The sequence below is a fragment of the Nyctereutes procyonoides genome, unplaced genomic scaffold, assembly GCF_905146905.1.
Source record: "Nyctereutes procyonoides isolate TBG_1078 unplaced genomic scaffold, NYPRO_anot_genome, whole genome shotgun sequence".
Lineage (NCBI taxonomy): Eukaryota > Metazoa > Chordata > Mammalia > Carnivora > Canidae > Nyctereutes > Nyctereutes procyonoides.
The window spans coordinates 27498198-27517029 of NW_026575082.1; the positions used below are offsets into that span (position 1 = coordinate 27498198).

At 45.1% G+C, this 18832-nt stretch overlaps 2 protein-coding genes across 6 annotated transcripts in view; one reads left to right on the plus strand and one right to left on the minus strand.

The window, feature by feature from the left end:
* The window catches only part of LOC129514597 (ly6/PLAUR domain-containing protein 6), a 121241-nt gene that overhangs the window by 21739 nt on the left and 80670 nt on the right, over nucleotides 1-18832 (minus strand). For all 5 annotated transcript variants that reach the window (XM_055333326.1, XM_055333322.1, XM_055333323.1 and 2 more), the window contains one exon: nucleotides 5282-5470. In XM_055333326.1, the coding sequence (XP_055189301.1) occupies nucleotides 5282-5399 (118 nt within the window). In that variant the 5' untranslated portion in view covers nucleotides 5400-5470. The remainder of the gene's footprint in view (nucleotides 1-5281; nucleotides 5471-18832) is intronic.
* LOC129514599 (60S ribosomal protein L23a-like) lies at nucleotides 12560-13050 on the plus strand. The gene has a single exon (XM_055333327.1). The coding sequence runs from the start codon at nucleotides 12583-12585 to the stop codon at nucleotides 13048-13050; it is 468 nt and encodes a 155-aa protein (XP_055189302.1). The 5' UTR covers nucleotides 12560-12582.

Consider the following 18832-nt stretch of genomic DNA (forward strand, 5'->3'; position numbering starts at 1 on the left):
ATGTTGGATTAGTTATTGCTGGAAACTTTCCCATCAAAGAGACAAATTAAGAACTCTGAATGAAGATTGATGATCTAGCCACGACAAGAATGAACTTCTTGAGAACTTGGCACTAAGAAGTTGTGGTGTTCCCAAATTTAGATTATTTACTGGACTCTTCAAATGATCTTTTGCTAGACAGGTGACATATTCCACTAAATACTGTTATTTCTTACACAAGTAGGCCTGGGCTCTGCAAGTAACCCAAAGCACATCAAAATTTAAACAGGACTATGAGCTAGAACACTACGGCGGCGAAACGAAGCTTCGCTTCAAGTCATTTATCTCGGGCATGACTATCAGCACCGGCTCTGACACTCAACCAAGGGATCTCCTTTTCAGTGAGTTTTACTTTTAAATCTACAACGTCATACCTGCGTGCGTCTCAACCACAACCGTCTAAATATTTGCTTTCAGCAACTTGTACCTGCATTTTGGCAGGTAGTACCGATGGGTGAATCATCAAACTCTTTTCTGTGACAAATCCCTTCAAACAGACTCCGTTTCAAGTGGCCAATTATAGCACAATATCAAGTAAATGGTTAAATTCTTCGCCCTGGAAATATTTAACCAAAAACTAAGGTCCACAGATGAGCAACTGTCTCCAGTAACTCGCTAACTGATACCGCATCTGATAAAGAAGTTCTTTTTTTTAGGAGGAAGGAAAAAGGTTCCTAAGAGATGTGTTATTTTCTTCTTTGTTACTTCAAAGCACTACAGAGCAAGTAAAGTTTCAAATCGTGGTGGCCTCAGCTGTGAATGAATCTAATTTGGCTCTTGATCACAGAGTTAATAAGCTTAGTGTTCTGCATTTCAGGGCATAAGTCCCTGGTCCCTCAAGAGTAGATGATTGTAAAGAAAAAAGGAAAAGCCAAAGCGCCCAGTTACTTCCTGTAATATAATCGGTCCATTAGAGTCCTACGGTCAGCCGAGGTTCAACCACTGTAATTCACTCGTAAGGCCATGGAAGAGACTCCAGCTTTGTTTCCATCTCTTGGAACTTTTGCCTGGACAAAGGCCTTCAGTCATCAAAACTGTGGTGAGAAGAGAATCTTGTTTTAAAATGTGTGCCGCTGTGTAACGCATCCAAACCTGTTTTATTCTTGCAAAACTAATTTCCATTGTTTCTGGAAACTGCATGCAAACATAAAATTTCTAGAAATCTGATACATTGATCTCCCTTCTGAGTCCATCTAGCGACAAAATATTGTCAGGATAATTTGAATGCTATGAACATATTTCTGACAGAAATGCATTTTCTGGTACCTTTTTAGAAAGAACGCTCACTTCCTAAGACTTATGCGGTACAGAATTGTGAAGAAACTGCGTTGGCTCACTCTCTGGGCATAAACAAGCCCCCCGCAGGGACACAGCTCTTTGTTCCACATGATTAAGGAAAGACTCAGAATATGCAGCCAGAGGAAAATTGGATTTCTCAGGAGAGGTTTCTATTAGAAGTAAAGAAATGGAGGCCAAGAACAGGTTGCAACCACTTAGGATGCTAACTAAATTCCACTATCTCGTCTGATGCCTGGAAACCTAAGAAATCACTCCGTTTCTCTGAATGCTAACTCCTGTTTTGAAGGTTTTATTGGTCTTTGGTATTTTAATCATAGGGTGGGAGGAAATTCATCATTTTTCAAATGAAAAAGGAAAGAAAAACATACAAATTACAGAACAGAACGTTATAGAGGTCAGTGCCTCAAGTTTGAAAGCCATGAAGTTGATTTTTTTAAAGGTCAGAAACCTCAAAAACTAGGGCACCAAGGGGTGTCTGGCTGGCTCAGCTGGTAGTGCATGCAATCCTTGATCTCAGGGTTGTGAGTTCTAGCCCCACGCTGGGTATAGAGATTACTTAAAAATAAAATCTTTAAAAACAAACAAAAAACGCACAAAAATTAGGGAACCAGAGATCAAAGGAGATGAGTCATGGGATGCTGAACTTTTCCAACCAAGGTTCCAATCTCACCTCACTTCGCTTATGGTCTCTGAGGACTGCTTAGTGCCCACGGAAAATGAATTTGTTCATGTGGTGTAGAAAACTTGTGTGTCTTCTCAACATCTCTAGCATCACAGATTTCTCCTCTGGTAGGTTCTGAGCAGTATCTAACATTAATGGGATCTGGCTCTCTTGCTGACCCCGGGGAAAGCTACTTGGGCTTCCATCTACAAAGTGAGGTGATTATATTAATAATTCAAAGCCAAGATAATCCCACTCTTCCCTCACCTATTATTTATGGTCTATATTCTATAGAAACCTGCTGATTTGCAGAGAGATCACTCCCTCTAAACCTGGTCTAGTGGGTGCTGCTCAAGGGCAGAGGACCATGACCTTTAAAAAAATTAAAGTCTAAGAGAAGCAAACAAACATCAAAAAGTCCTGAGATCGTGCAGAGAAACGTGGAGTAGGAACTGTTGACGGTAACTTCAATCCAGCAAGACTTTTTACTCCCCGCGACCAGTCATGGAGACTCTAAGCGAGAATTCAGCCCAGAGCTTCCAGGGAATCATCTCTGTATAATCTAGCTTAGGACCGATATCTTCTGGCCTCCATATCTCCAAATCACATCAGAAGACCCCACCAAGTCTTTCTATATGGTGAATCCTTTTTTTTTTTTTAAGATTTATTTTTTTTAGAGAAAGAGAGAGAGTGCATGAGCATGTGAGTACGGGGAGGGGCAGAGGGAGAGAGAGAATCTCAAACAGACTCCACGCTGAGCACAGAGCCCTACCCGGGGCTCAATCTCACAATCCTGAGACCATGAACTGAGCCAAAACCAAGAGTCAGCCAGTCAATCGACTGAGCCACCCAGACACCCCATATGGTGAATTCTTTTTAATTCTATCCTATTTAATTCTATTTAATTAACATAGGCCACATGAGCAGAACTTTCCTGCCAACCTCTAGAGGGCAAGACTGATTGCTCCTCTGGCCTTGCAGAGCTCATCCTTTAGAGATCCCATTCTGAAAAGGACTTTTCACATAGGGGGCCCACTCATCCCAGGCACTGACCCGTCACAACACTGGCACAGAAGTGGTCGGCGTGTGTGATTTAGTCTTGTTCACTCAAATCTAATCCCCTTGATTTTCCTCCCCACCCTGTGTACAATCACAGCCTCACAGGAGGCTTGTTTTTCGGCCCAGTGACTACTGAGTCTGTCACTGAAGCGGACAAAGAATCCCATAGAAACGGAGGGTTTTCGCAACCAAAACTGAGACTGAAATCTAGGTTTTTGTTCACCAAGTCTAATAAAAAAGCATGGCTCTTTGGAGAAGAGACCAAAATGCAATTCCAGAGAACATGGCAAGTATCAAAAAGCACCTTCTTTCCATGATCATTAAAATAAACAGTCCCGTAGAAACAAGCAGCCAGATACTCTTTCCACACAGTTAACCAGTAGGCACCAGCCTTTACTGGTGAGAGCGTACAATAGCAGCAAATCTGAAGGGACTACTTGCTGCCTGTCAAGTGTACATTTGGAGTTAAAACATTAGAGAGACCTATTTTCAGCAACTTCAGTTTACCATCTCACTCACTTACAACAACGTCATAAGAAACAAATACCAGAAAGGGAGACAGAACATAAAGACTCCTAACTCTGGGAAACGAACTAGGGGTGGTGGAAGGGGAGGAGGGCGGGGAGTGGGGGTGACTGGGTGATGGGCACTGAGGGGGGGCACTTGACAGGATGAGCACTAGGTGTTATTCTGTGTGTTGGCAAATTGAACACCAATAAAAATAAATTTATTATATATATAAAAAAAAAGAAACAAACATCCCACTGCCTCACGTGTAGGTGCCTCGTATCTTATGGATATTATCTCTGGTCCACAAAATAATGCACCAGAGTGTGTATTATTTCATCCACTCTAGAAATGTAGAAATGAGCACCTAACAAGATGCCTCTAAATTTCATTGAGCATTTACTTTGGCTCATACTCTGCTGAGTGCTCTGCACACATTCCTTTATTTAACCTTCACAAAGTTAGGGACCTTATTTCAGGCCAGAAGGCTACAAAGCAGTTGAGCGAGCCACGGACCCAAGATCCAAGCCCCTGTGCATTCCTCGGAACCCCTGTCATCTACACCAGAACACGTACACATGAAATATTCTGACTGGGTGGAGACTGCCTCCACTTGGACTATAAGATCCTCAAAAGCAAGAACCATGTTTTATTCGCCTTTATACCTCCCATGCCCTATGACGATGCTTGGCACTCAGTAGACGCTCGAAAAACATTTGCTGAATGGAACATTTCAGAAGAGTAACATACCTCAGGGCAAATGGTAAAGGTCAAAATACACCCAATATACCCAGCCTTCCCTACCACCGGGGCCACGCAGAAGAGGATTCAGACAGAAATAAGAGAGAGGGAGAAGATAAACAGAGAGATGGAGGCCAAAAGCAGAAGTTAAACTGCTGTTTCCCGAAGTGTGATCCTTAGAATACGAGTAAGAGAAACACCTGAAATTCTTGCCGAAAGCAAAAATTCATTGGTACAATCCCAGGCGTGTGCAATCAGACACCCAGGGAAGGGATCTGGGCACCTACATTACTACGCGCTCCCTAGATGATTCTCAAACACAGGAAACCAAAAGGGATACGGAATAGGAAGTAGCGGGAGGCCAACAACGCTGAAACTGAGAATTCGACGCACAGACAGGAAGACCAGCTATTATCTTGCCTGTAAAGAACTGATCTTTTTACAAACACCCTCCTCCCAGGACACGCCAGTTCACTTTGATAACCGATTGGGAGCTGGCACAAGTTAAAGGGAAGGGTGCTCAGCATCGGAGCGATTGTGCTGCGAACAGAGAAAACAAGCCTTAACAATCTGCCTTGGAATAAAAAACAAACACCCTATTTAAAAGGTGAGAGCAAAACATACATCTCTGGGGGCACCCGCACCCTCCCAATCAAATCATCCAAAGTTTCCCCTGCATGGAAGGCTGCCTTCGCCTGTCTTTCAACTCACATCTTTTTTTTTTAATAGATTTTATTCATTTATTCAAATATTTTATTTATTTATTCATGAGAAACACAGAGAGAGGCAGAGACACAGGCAGAGGGAGAAGCAGGCTCCACGCAGGGAACCCGACGCGGGACTCGATCCCGGGACCCCGGGGTCATGACCTGAGCTGAAGGCAGACGCGCAACCACGGAGTCACCCGGGCGTCCCAACTCACATCTTATTTAAAGTAAAGCGACATTTCAGCAGCAAAGCGAACAGGAGTCTTACTTGAAGGGTGGAGGTAGACAATGTCTTTCACTGTGAAGTCTCGCGACTGAGCGGCCTTCAGACAATCAGCCAGCAGGCTCAGGAGCAGGAGCCAGGCCAGGGCAGGGCCAGGTTCCATGGCAGACCGAGGCGTCACTCATACAGGGGGCCTGGGAGCCAGAACTTGGGACAACGGGAGGGAACTCGCACCTGAAATATGAAGCAAGACTCATCTTAGTGTCCAACTTGAGGAAACCCTGGGGGGCCCAGCAGAGCCCCTGCGCTGGTCGGATGAGCTGCGGGCACCACAGGAAGCCACAGGCACAGGCAGGTGGGTCGAGAGGGAGAGAAACCTTCTAAATGGTAATGTGAGAGCATGTCGAACAGTCCAGCCCCAATCTATTCTTCATTAGGTAGCTAAAACTCCCCTGGTGGGGTAGCAGTCCCCTCTAATATCCAGCAGAGATGGCCTCAGGAGAGACTGGGTTTTAATGAAATCCAGGTATTTCTGCCAGGAGGCCAAGGGATGTCAGCCAGAATGCACCAAGGCGGAAGGCAGGCACAACGGTTCAGGAGCATTTCCTTGGGAACGCCATGTATGAGAGTGCGGCACCCCTGGGTCATGGTGCCCAAGCAAACCCACACAGGCGAGGCTTTCAGATTTGGGATGGGATGGGATGGGAAGGGAAGGGAAGGGAAGGGAAGGGAAGGGAAGGGAAGGGAAGGGAAAGCAAAGGAAGGGATGAGATGGGATGGGATGGGATGGGATGGGATAGGATGGGAGAAACAGGATGGGATGGGAAGGCAAGGGAAGGGATTGGATGGGAAGAGATAGGATGGGATGGGAAGGCAAAGCAAGGCAAGGCAAGGCAAGGCAAGGCAAGGCAAGGCAAAGGAAGGGAGGGAGGGAAGGGAAGGGAAGGGAAGGGAAGGGAAGGGAAGGGAAGGGAAGGGAAGGGAAGGGAAGGGAAGGAAGAAAAGGAAGGAAAAGAAGGCAGGTAAATTGGCCTCTCCCAAAACAAAGAGTATCATCTTATAGCTCCAGATCCCCTTAGCGTAACTAACCGTATTGGCTGGGTGCTGTTCAAGCCCCTTACGTCCATCAAGCAATCCCCCCAACAGCCCTATGAGGCAGGCACTATGATCATCCCATCCTGAGCAAACTGAAGTCCAGCAAATAAGTAGAGGAGTTGGTTCCAACAGAGACGGTCTGGGCCCTGAATCCGCATCTGTTAGCGCTAGGTGATACCCCAGTCTTCCACAGACTGAGTCAAGGTGTATAAAGTCAAACTGATAAATGAGGTTAGAGCATCAGCGTAGCACTAAGCAGTCAGCATTGCATCCTTTATTCTGGTTCTGTCCTTTTCGATTAAAATCGAGAGCAGTAAAGTCTTTTACTAGGTTGAGCTGTCCGGCTCACTAAGAATGTGCATGCATGTCGTCATTCATACGTGCCACCGCTTGCCCTCTTACCGCTTTCCTGCCGTCTGTCCCTCGTGTTCTACTCTTTTGCAAATACCATCACTCTATTGCCCCCACAGGGAGCATGTGAGATAGTCACTGTATTTGAAAGCGGCAGAAATAAACACCAGTTGGACATTCTGTTTACGAATTTTTTTTAAGGATTTTATTTATTTATTCATGAGAGACCGGGGGTGGGGGGCAGAGACCCAGGCAGAGGGAGAAGCAGGCTCCATGCGGGGAGCCCGACGTGGGACTCGATCCCAGGACCCTGGAGTCATGCCCTGGGCTGAAGGTGGCACTAAACCCCTGAGCCACCCAGGGATCCCCTGTTTACAAACTTTAATACAAATATTACGTGAGATTTTTTTTAAAACTATGACAAAATAATTCTAAAATCATTTTGTCAAAAAAAAATAGATCAAGAGTAAATATATTATGAAACAAAATAAATAGAGAAAATCGGGGTGCCTGGTGGCTGGGCCCCTGCCTGAGGGCACCCCGAGAAAACAGGACACGAATGACAGACACCAACACAACGTCCTCCTAAAGGAGCATGGTGCCGCTTCCAAGGCCACCCGGGTGTGGCTGCACCTGAGGGCACACGGACCCCCAGCCTGCAGCAGCCCCCTGAACTGCAGCGGCCCCCCGACCTGCAGCGGCCCCCTGACCTCCAGCAACCTCCCCGACCTGCAGCGGCCTCCCGACCTGCAGCGACCCCCTGACCTCCAGCGACCTCCCTGGCCTGCAGCGGCCCCCCGACCTGCAGCGGCTCCCCGGCCCCAAGTGAGGCCCCCCGAACTGCAGCGGCCCCCCGACCTGCAGGAGCCCCCCGCCCTGCAGCGAACTCCCCGGCCTGCAGCGCCCCCCCCTGACCTGCAGCGACCTCCCCAACCTGCAGCGCACCCCCTGGCCTGCAGCGGCCCCCTGACCTCCAGCGGCCCTCTGGCCGGGGGGTGGGGAGCCCCAGCTGGAGGCCTTGCCCCGAGACCCTGCTGCGCCGCTGCACTCCCTGCGCCCTGGGTTTGCACCTGCCAAATGAGGTCACAATGCCACCTGCCTCGACGAATGACGTGAAGCGACGCGGTGAAGCCCTAAGGACAGCGTCCGTCACGCAGGAAATGCTGTGTAATATTTTCCTGTATTTTCATTATTATTGTTTTGTTCAAAATACAGCGTTCAAGTCAATGTGGTTTTCGAAGTCAGGGTGACCATGACAGGACTGTCGTGTTCTAAGGGAGAGTAACCAAGGGGCCGTGAATGGGGGTTCAGCACAGCTCGCTTTCCTGAAATCAGAAAAAATACCACAATTTCCAGAACTACTGGAAATCCACACCTCTTTCACCCCAAAATGTGCCCCGTGGCTGGCCAGGCAGGGACAAAGCAGGTGGGAGACGGGGAGGGTAGCTCCTGTCACCAAGCTTTTACTGTTGCCGAGGCTCATGCGGACGCAGGTGACCTCCTGGCACCCGCCATCGATGAAGCAAACAGGTGGTGACGCCCACCCACGCTCTACCCGCGTCTCCCTCCAGCCGCCCCGTGGGGCCTGTGTCCCACCCCAGGCCCTCTACACAGCTGCGTCACGTTTGCTCGTGTAAGAGGCGTTGAGAGAGCACAGGTCGCGAGGTCCTGTCCTGCCCATTTGCAGGCGCACGTCTCCGTGCAGGTGCGCTCACACAGGTGGTGGACCCAAGCATTCCTTCCGAACCCCTCAAGCAGCTGAGGCCTTGTCACTCTGACACAGCTCACTCGCGAAATGGTTCTTTATGTATTCCCTGGGCTTAGGTAGGCCTAGAAGAAGGCCTCAAAGGACAGATAGCAAAATGGTTGAGGACTTCTGATCATTTTAATATTCTTCTTTTTGCTTAATTTGTAGGCTGAAAAGGTTCTCATCAGCCAGTATTACTTCGGCAGAGTGTGTTTGTGTATCCACACGATTGCACGACCCGTCACCTGGCCCCGAACACTTGCATCACCCCCCAGAACTCCTGCACTCATCGGCGGCCACTCCCATTCCCCCCACCGCCCCCAACCCCTACGACCACGAATCTACCTTCTAGCTCTATGGGTTGGCCTACTGCAAACATTTTGTGTCAACAAAACCATATAACGAATGGCCCTTTGTGTCTGGCTCCTTCCAGTTAGTACGAGATTTTCAAGATTCATCCACGTAGTAGCATGAATGGGTTCATCATGCCTTTATTGCCGCTGAATAATATTTTAGGATATGAATGTAACACATTTGTTTATCCATTCATCAGCTGATAGACATTTGGGTGGCTTCCACTTCTTTAAGATTTTATTTATCTATTTGAGAGAAAGAGAGAGAGAGAAAGAACGAGCACTGAGGAGGAGCAGCAGGAGAGAGAGAAGCAGACTCGCTCCATCCCAGGGCCCTGGGATCATGACGTGAGCCGAAGGCAGACACTGACCTGACGGAGCCACCCAGGTGCCGCAGGGGGCTTCCACTTTTTGACTACTGGGAATAATGCTGCGAGAACATTCCTGTTCACGCTTTTGTGTGGACACACGTCTTCAGTTTTCTTGGGTATATACCTAAGAGTGGGATTGACAGGTTTTATGGTAACTCTGTGTTTAACTTTTTGAAGAACTGCCCAACAGTTTTCCACTGTGGCTGCACCATTTTACGATCCCATCAACAAAACACCAGTGTTCATTTCTCTATATCCTCACCAATCCTTATTTTCACTAAAAAAAAAAAAAAAAAAAAAAAAAAAAAAAAATTTTATTATAGCCTAGTGAGTGTGAGGTGGTATCTTCGTGGCTTTGATTTGCATTTCCCAAGTGATATGATGCTGAACATCTTTTCATGTGCTCACCGGCCATTTGTAGATCTTGGGATGATTCCAATTCAAATCCTTTGCTCATTTTTTAATAGGGTTATTGTCTCTCTATTGTTGACTTACCGGAGTTCTTTCTATACTCTGGACTCTGGACACTTTTCAGATATAGGATTTACAGATATTTTCTCCCTCCTTGTTTACTTTTCACTTCCTTGATGGTGTCCTTAGATATAAAACATTTTTGATTCTGATGAATCTCACACATTGCATTTAATAAATATAGATTTTGTTTCCTTATACAAGTCCAGTCCAACATGGCACTAAAAAAAAAATGTGCATACAATGCACAGTAAAAGACCTTGTCTACTCTGTAGTAGCCAGGGCTATATTTTCCACCTCTCTTTCCCGTAAGAAAAACAGAATGGGCAGACCTGTTTATTCATATCACCACCAACTGCTTACATTCCTACGGTAAATCCTGAAACCCTACTCACTCTATTAGTGTATCCTAGGAACTAAAAAATGAAAGATGAGTTACATGCATTCACAATTAGTCTAACCATCACTGAAATATGGGCTCTGCTGAAGGGGCTGTATTTTTTCTGTCCAGAGTCTCAGTAGGCAATGAAGCTTCAATCCCTAAGCCTCCCAAATATGATGCTGGATATGCTCAGATAATATGAAGGGTCTTTTCTAGGACTTTGATACTTTTCTCTGGAGTCCACTGTGCCTTTGGACTGTCCTAGACATTTAGAAAAGATGTTGCATTTCCATTTTATGTGCTGCTATTTGAATATGCACTGAAGACCCCATCCCTGACTATAGTTCTCTTTATGAAGAAGTACACTCTCATTTTCACAGCTCTGTGACCTTTCATTTGTTATTTATGAGCTTTTGCAAATCTAATACCATTCTGACAGATTTAATTTGTGCTCTAAATTACCTTTGCATGAGTTACTCAAGTGCTGGTTTTATTCCAATGGATAACTTGCTACGTTCTGAAACAGAAAAAAAAATAGTTCAAGATCTATTTGACTTCCTCCACTTGGGAGAAAGTTGAAAAGAGTCGCATTCTGATTTTCACTACATGGTAATACTTAGTATAAAGGAGGATTCCTAACACTAGTCAGGGAGGCAAAGTGATAGACCCATAACCCAGGTCAAGTTTTACAAATCTACACCCCAAATGCTATTTCATATAGAGTCCATAAAATAAGATACTCCCAACTCCTTAAACTGGTCACTAAGACAATTAATTAAGCACTTCTGAAAGCTACACTGACTAAGGTACCAACTACCAAATGACAGCACCTCAATACTAAATCACTACACAAGCAAATGTGAACTAGAGAAGTAATACAAATCTATTACTATCCAATACTATCCATATTGAAGTTTGAAATGCTTAACATAGGAGCAAAATGAAATTCTGAAGGCTGAAAGATCATGAGAAATCTTGACTTAATTTTAGATATGTGTAATCTAGGCGTGGTAGTACCTTAATGACTAGAGAAGTTAATCCAGCTCCCAAAAATACAAATTAAGAACATGTCTTCACAAAACGAAGACAACTTAAATGTATCATTCTGACTATAGTAACTTCTCACAATTTGAGAATCGCTTATAACATGGTGGTGGTTTACGAACACATCTGCAAATTCGTTGACATCTCTCCATTGAGAGGTGGGGTTTGCATCCTCTCCTTTTTATTCTGGGCCAAACTTACTGACCAGTTGGCCAGAGTATGGTGGAATAACTCAACTTACACGCAGTGTTCTGGAACACCCAGCCATGTAAGCAATCTGAGTGCTTTGAGTGCCATGATGAGAGGAAGCCCAAGTAGCCCACCCAGAGCTACTGAGATTTTATGAAGAGATAGTGCTGCCCTGCTAGTCCCCAGCTGCTCCTGCTCCACTCTCTGCTCCATTCCAGCTCCAGCCACGGTCTGATTACAACTGCATGAAGACTCCAAGTGAGAACTGCCTGGCCAAGCCCTTCTCAATTCCTGACCCACATAAGTGAGGAGAGAGAAATAAAATGATGACAACTCCTTTATGCTACTACATTTTGTGGTGATTTGCTATGTCACAATAGCTACCTGGAATATGAAGAGCTGGTACAGGAGAGCTAAGTAGGAATTACAGTGCCACTTATGAAGATAACCCATTTTTCATGTTGGTGGCAAAGTAAGGAAATTCAAATCAAACAGACTGTAACCAAAAGGTGGGCAAGGGAGGAAAGGGATGAATTTCACTGTCTCATCTGAGCGTCTAGTTTGGACATGGCTGGATTTTTAACCTCTTATCAGGAATTTCTAGCCCTCAACCTTGCTCCCCTCATTTGCCTGTATTCTCATTCAGGTCTTCCCAAACCGTGGCCAAGAACTGGATGTTGAGCCAGCAAAATCACACAGATGTCCCTACAATTAACAATACTAAGTTCTAAGTAACCTCATTAACCTGGAAATGCAAAATGAAACTAATGATGGCTCAAATGAGTATTTCTACAAATGCCAGAAGGTGGGGAAGTTACCTGTCGGGATGATTTTCTTCCCTAAAAATAAAATGCCATGCCATTACAACTTGGCAAATCAAAAGATAAGGTTGAAACGATAGTTCCAGTGGGCATTTAGCATCACTTCTGCCCTATGTCTCCTCCTCCTTATGCAATGGCTCTTCTACTGATACTCATCATTTGGTGTTATGGAGGTACATTGTATTCTTACATGGTCCATCCTATAGGCTACTATTGCTTGGACCAGGGTGGGAGATATGATCCAAGCCAGGCCAATCAGAGTTCTTCCTGGGTATTTTTCAAGCCAAAATCGGAAAAAGACAATCAGTCCTCTCTGGTACTGGAGTCCTCAAGAAATGAAACTTAGGAACATGTGTAGGACATGCTCCTCCCCATATGGAGGAGGAAGAAGACAATGAAGCTTGCTGGCCAAGAGAGTCAGAGATGAGGGATGGAGACAAGAGCTGAGTTGTGTGCAACCCTTGCCTTTTTGGTTAATTGTAACTCTTTCCTTAGAAGCCTCAATCTCGCCCTTTCACGAAGATGGCACCGAAGGCGAAGAAGGAAGCCCCTGCCCCTCCCAAAGCCGAAGCCAAAGCAAAGGCTTTAAAAGCTAAGAAAGCGGTGCCGAAAGGCGTGCACAGTCACAAAGAGAAGCTCCGTAGGTCACCTACATTCCGAGGACCCAAGACCCTGCATCTCCGAAGGCAGCCCAAATATCCTCGAAAGAGGGCCCCCAGGAGAAACAAGCTTGATCACTATGCCATCATCAAGTTCCCCTTAACTACTGAGTCAGCCATGAAGAAAATAGAAGACAACAACACACTTGTGTTCATTGTGGATGTCAAGGCCAATAAGCACCAGATGAAACAGGCTGTGAAGAAGCTCTATGACATTGAAGTGGCCAAGGTCAACATCTTGATCAGGCCCGATGGAGAGAAGAAAGCATATGTTCGACTGGCTCCTGACTATGATGCTTTGGGTGTTGCCAACAAAATTGGGATCATCTAAATTGAGTCCAGCCGGCTATAAATCTAAATATAAATTTTTTCACCAAAAAAAAAGAAGAAGAAGAAGCCTCAATCTCCATCCAGTAACCTTTTGTTGAGAGAGAGAGAGAACAAACGCATGCATGGGGGGTGGGGAGCAAAAGGAGAGGGAGAGGACAGACAGACAGACAGACTCTTAAGGACCTCCAGGGGTAGCACAGAGCCCAACACAGGGATAATCTCACAACCCTGAGATCATAACCCCAGCCAAAATCAAGAGTCAGATGCTTAACCTATGGAGCCACCCAAGGCACCCCCAAAAAATAACATTTTTGCCCAAGCTAGTTTTAGGTGGCTTTCTGACCCTTGCAACCAGGAGCTTTGGCCAATTCAAGAGTCTTCTAAAAGGGACTAGCCACCAGCTTAAATTTTTCTTTGTAACATAAATGCTTTGACATTAATACTTTTTTAAGGCTTATCAACAAAAAGGTTAGAGTTGGTTTTTAAAAATGTCAATAATAGGGGAGACTGGGTGGCTCAGTTGGTTAAGCATCTGACTCTTGATTTCAGCTCAGGTCATGAGTTTAAGCCCTGCACTGGGCTCCACCCTGGGTGTGGAGCCTGCTTAAAAAAAAAAAAAAAAAAAAAAAGTTAAAAAAATTTCAATGATAGAGAACTGGTCAGAGATTACCTCTTCCAGACTTCTTGGACACTAATGTTTCATTTCCATAAGCTATAGGGAGATACATGAGCACATATTCTGGTATGAATTGAGGATCTACTTGTATAAAAATCAATGCTTTAAAAAGATGTGTATTTCTTTCTCTGGAACCTCTTGGCGAGGCTAGAGTTATAGGGAAAAGCTGCCTTTGTACCTTTTCCAATCTGATTTAAAGGTCAGTTGCATCAAAAATGCTTCAATTCCTGAAGGATAAATGATTTCTGGCCACGTATGCCCAGCAGTATATTCACATTTCTAAGAAATGTTATATTAACTCTCTTCCGCTTGCTGGCTGTTTGCTTGTTTGCTTCCTCTATCAGTTTGAAGTTTCTAGAGAACTGATGAGATGGCATTTGGAAGTACAAACAGCCACAAGGGGATGGAGTCAAAGAACTCTCCAGGAATGGAACACCAGGTACATTTCAGGTCCAGCCTGACATTTTTTATTTGCCTAGAAGGGAGTGGTGGTTTGTAGAAATTTTTGCTTCTGTGTCATTTTTAAAATGCTTCTATATGATTAAGAATATCGTATTTTCATTTTATTTTTTCTAGGAATTTTCATCCTAGAGACCTTCCAAAAAATGTGGAAGTTCAAAATATTTGAACTTAATTCCCACCTTCAACTTACTAACAATCCCTTAACCTAATCTTGATTCTCCCCCAGGGCCAAGAAGAGCTAATTCACATCAAGTATTATTTCCTATTTTGCATGGAGTAGGGTTTTGCCCATGGTTCCAAGAATCCTAACCAAGTTTTTTCCAAACCCCTTGACGGTTGTTTCCAGACGGCCCTTTATAACTCAAGTTCAAGAAAACTGTAGTTGCTAGGGTAGGAGAGCCAGCCTGTACTCTCTCTTTTTGTGAGAAAAATAAAATAAATAAAATAAAATGGCCAACATTAAAACAGTGGCTTAAGTGAAAATTCTATGGCTAACTTTTTTCAAATCACTGGGTTCCTTAGTAGCTAAGTACTAAGTCTTAACCAATTTTTCTCATTTAATACAGAATATGTTTCCAAAACCAAATCCATCCATGCATTCATCTTCCAAATTTCTGACCAACCAGTGCCTTCAGTGGCACACAACATGTCTCCTGAGAGCGCAAAGACCATCACAGTTTCATTTTGGTGAAAGGGTATTGGGGTCTGTGAAAACTCAGTCTAAACTGTAATTTGTTATTTACCTCACCCTGGGTGTGAAGGCAAAGGAATGTACCAGATGACCTCCTGACTCTGTATCACTGAGGTGTGAATTCTTCCTTTGTAATGCACCATCTTCATTTGCAAGCCTCCATAAAAAATGGTTATTAAAGAAGTCTATTATTGTAGCAAAACAATATAATACGATTTTACATAATAGTATGCATCCAGGCAGAAAAAGATGCAGGAGTTATTAATAAAAGAAGACTGTCCTGGATAATAGAAACTTTTTATTTTTGCAACTAAATTAATTCCCTTCCTAGAGAAAAAATACTGAGTAGCTTCTCATGGATGAGGAAATGTAGGTAGGTATCTAGGTATCTAGGTAGACTCCACTCCCTGACTTCTGATACTGAAAGAGCCGCATGAGACTCCTCTCCCCTCCTCATTGCAGAGTCTTCCTATTCCTGTTCCCCAGTTGTCCTCCTCGTTCTCTATTTTACTTGCTCATTCACTCATCCATCATCCTCTGTGGGGCAGGTACGGCTAGCATTATCTGTTAAACATGCTGTCATTCATAGTTCCAGCTGAACAGATTATTGAACCCTATTACTAAAATCATTGATGTAATTCTTAAAGATCCCCTTCAGGTTGCTAAGTACATGGGAGGAGACACTGATTTGCTTTGTATGCAAGGGAGAGATGATACATCTTTGAGCCATTTAGTCAAGAGTGACCATGGGGTGATGATGACCTCCTGGCTTTACAACCAAGGCCACACATTTGCAAGAGGCCAGGTAGAGGAGTCAGGTAACACAGTGACTGCACCGGTCCTCCACAGGCCCTCATGGGGGTCACCAGGTGTTACCAATAAAAACCAACTTGAGGTCCACAGTCCTTCCTGACAACCAGGGCCGCTTATCTGGAAGAAGGAAGAAAGGGGGAAGTAGAGACAGGGTTGACCCATTACATTTTATAAAGACCCAGTTAACGTCTAGGTTCACATGAATTATCAAATAACTATATTAGTAATAAGGCATTGGAAATAGGAGGAATCAGAGGAAACAAAAGATGTCAAAATTCCAAAACATCATAGCCAGAGGTGGATGTACCATGCAGTGAAGGGGAGGCTTCAGGGTACCTGATGGTAGGGGCTCCTGCCACAGCCCTGTTCCTAATTTTAGGATTGTTCATTCATAAATGCTTTCCCTTAAAGAGAGCTCCTCCCTAAAAACCGGGATCAGCTGCCCCTGGCCACAGTAACGCAAAAACAATTCTTGGTATTAGTAATAATATTCTTGCTTTTTCTCTAAAAAGATGTTAATAAATAGAAATACATGCTGTCATTCTACTCTCATGGAGAGGGGAAAGAAAAAAAAAAAAAAGAAGTAGGAAACACAGCACATTAACAAAGGCCAGCCTCAAAACTGAGGAAGTGGAATCATAGCTAGAGAAAACCATCAACCAACCAAATAACTCCATCCCTTGGGGACCCCCTCCAGCACCACCTGTGAGCAAATCCCCCAGGAGCACTGCACGGAGAAAGAATGTAGGGTGCCCTCAAGGCAAAGGAGAAATTAGGGCCAAGAGAAAAGCCCAAGCTTTAGATAACACTTTTTTTTTTTTTTAAACAATTCTAAGAAGGATCAAAGAAACCACTTTATCTTAAGCTGGACTATGAAGGAGGCCAGCCCAGGCTATGATTCGGACTCTGCTACTGGAACTGTAGAACCTCGGGCAGGTTTCTGAATCCCTGTGCCTCATTTTCTTCACCTGTGAAATAGGGGCAATCATACTGCCTATGCCATAGGGCCCTGAGGAGGACTAAAGGAGATGACACACATAGAGCACTTTGGACCATACCGAGCACATACCTGCTAGCTAAGACAATTCTTAAAATCAGCCCTGAGTGTCCTAACAAGGCATTGGGTTCCTCCTTTGGATCAAGATGCTGGCTCAGAACCCTCTGTTCCCCAGTCTTGGAAGGAGGTATGAAAAGGTCTTTAAAACGGTCTTTAAAAAGGTCTCCATGGAATACTGTGTTCTATTAGAAGAAATCAAAAGCCCAGGTTCCTTGCCAGATTTCCTAGCTGATCCCAACTACAATCAGCATCCTCGGGCAAGGCTAAAAACCCAGGGCAAGTGAATTATACGAGGCAGACTGGGAAGGCCTAAGACAGGATTTCTCAAATTTGAAAACTTCCTTCTCTTTTAAAGAGAAAAAAGTCTCACAGAGTCTCATCTATCCCTACTCTCAATTAACCCTAATTATAATAACCATAATGCTTCTTACATCTACACAGATAGAAAACTAGGTCTAAGCCCCTTTGCTTAAAGCCCACGTAATAGCTTTAAAGCTAAACAAAATTACTATATATAAATAAAATTACATTCAAATTAAATACACTAATAAAATAAAATGGAAAATAACAGCACTGACTAGAGGGGCGCCTGGGTGGCTCAGTGGGTTGAGTGTCTGCCTTCAGCTCAGGTCATGATCCCGGGGTCCTGGGGTGGAGCCCCACATCAGGGCCCCTGCTCAGTGGAGAGCCTGCTTCTCCCTCTCCCTCCCACTCTGCCTACTTGTTCTCTTTTTCTTTCTCTCTCTCTCTTATTTATTTTATAAATAAAAATTTTTATAAGAATAGTAATAACTAGCATTTACTGAGCACTTACTATAGGGCTAAACAGTTAAGATATCACTACTCTTGGATCGCTCCTGGTCTACAAAAATGGGAGTCCTGTGTGGTTCAACCCAACATGTGCAAGACACTCTCTAAGAGCTTTCTTCAATCCCCACAGCACTGTGAAGTAGGCACTACTATTACCCCATTTTACAGTTGAGAGAACAGGGGCACCAGGAAATGAAAACATACATTTTTGAATCTTCTACATGAGTGGCAGGTGCCGAGGAGGGAGAAGACAGCATTCGGGGGAGCCTTGCCCTAGGAGGCATACCTCTGGGGATGGGATGATGGAGGAAGGGCCAGACCCAGAAAGGGTTTGGGGCAGCCTGTGAGCACGAGCAGGAGACCAAGATGGGGAGGCTGGAGGGCAGGTGCCAGCCACGGAAGAGCACCTTGACTGGGTGTCTTTTTGTGTTTGTTCTGGATGGGGCAGAAAGGGGGCTTTGCTGGGACTCCCGAGGGGAGAGACACTGGCACTCCTCGGGGAGCAAGAGTCAAAGCAAAAGCCTGTAAAGAGGAGGTGCAGGAGAAAGCGGAGGGGAGAGGGGGTGAGAGGAGAGGAGGGGGTGTCAGTAAAGGACCAAGATTCCCCAATATGCTGCACGTTAGAATCAGCTAAGATCCTAACACACGACTGATGATGGCCTCAAGCACTGTGGTTTCATTGGTAGGGGTGTGACCCGGGTACTGAGGGTCAAAAAATCTCCCCAGGCGATAGTGACTTGCAGCCACGTTGGGGAAGCCTTCTCGCCCCGTTGCAGGTGCTGGTGCAAGGAAACAGCTCCAGGGTGCCTTCCATTCATCCAGGGCACCAGCAAACCGCTGCCAGTTCCCCGCAGCACTGGGTTAAGGAGCTAGTCGGCAGTCGGAGGGATCAGCACTGTGAATTCCATCAGGCCTCCCCTCTCTAGCCTCCTGGGCTCCTCAGACCTCCGAGGGAAGGAGCTGAGCAGCTGGGACCCATGAAACGACCGCGGCCTCCCACCTGGTTTCTACAATGCTCTGGCTCCAAACCTCATAGGCTTCCCTTGGCCACTTTGGTGATGGCTTCCCCAAAGTGGTTTTCATCCTCTTGAAGTGATTGTCCCATGTTGCCCTTGAAAGACTCAAGGGTGAAGCACCTTCTACCTTTGCGACTTAGCACACTTCATTCTACAACAACAAAAGAGAAGATGCCTGGAGGCCCCTCCTGGAACAAACAGATACTATAACTATGACTCTCAAGGTAGCCAGGGACATGGATGTGTTTTTGAGAAAGG

Coding starts and splice junctions, on each gene's coding strand:
- LOC129514599 (XM_055333327.1), top strand. CDS start 12,583: ATGGCACCGAAGGCGAAGAAGGAAGCCCCTGCCCCTCCCAAAGCCGAA.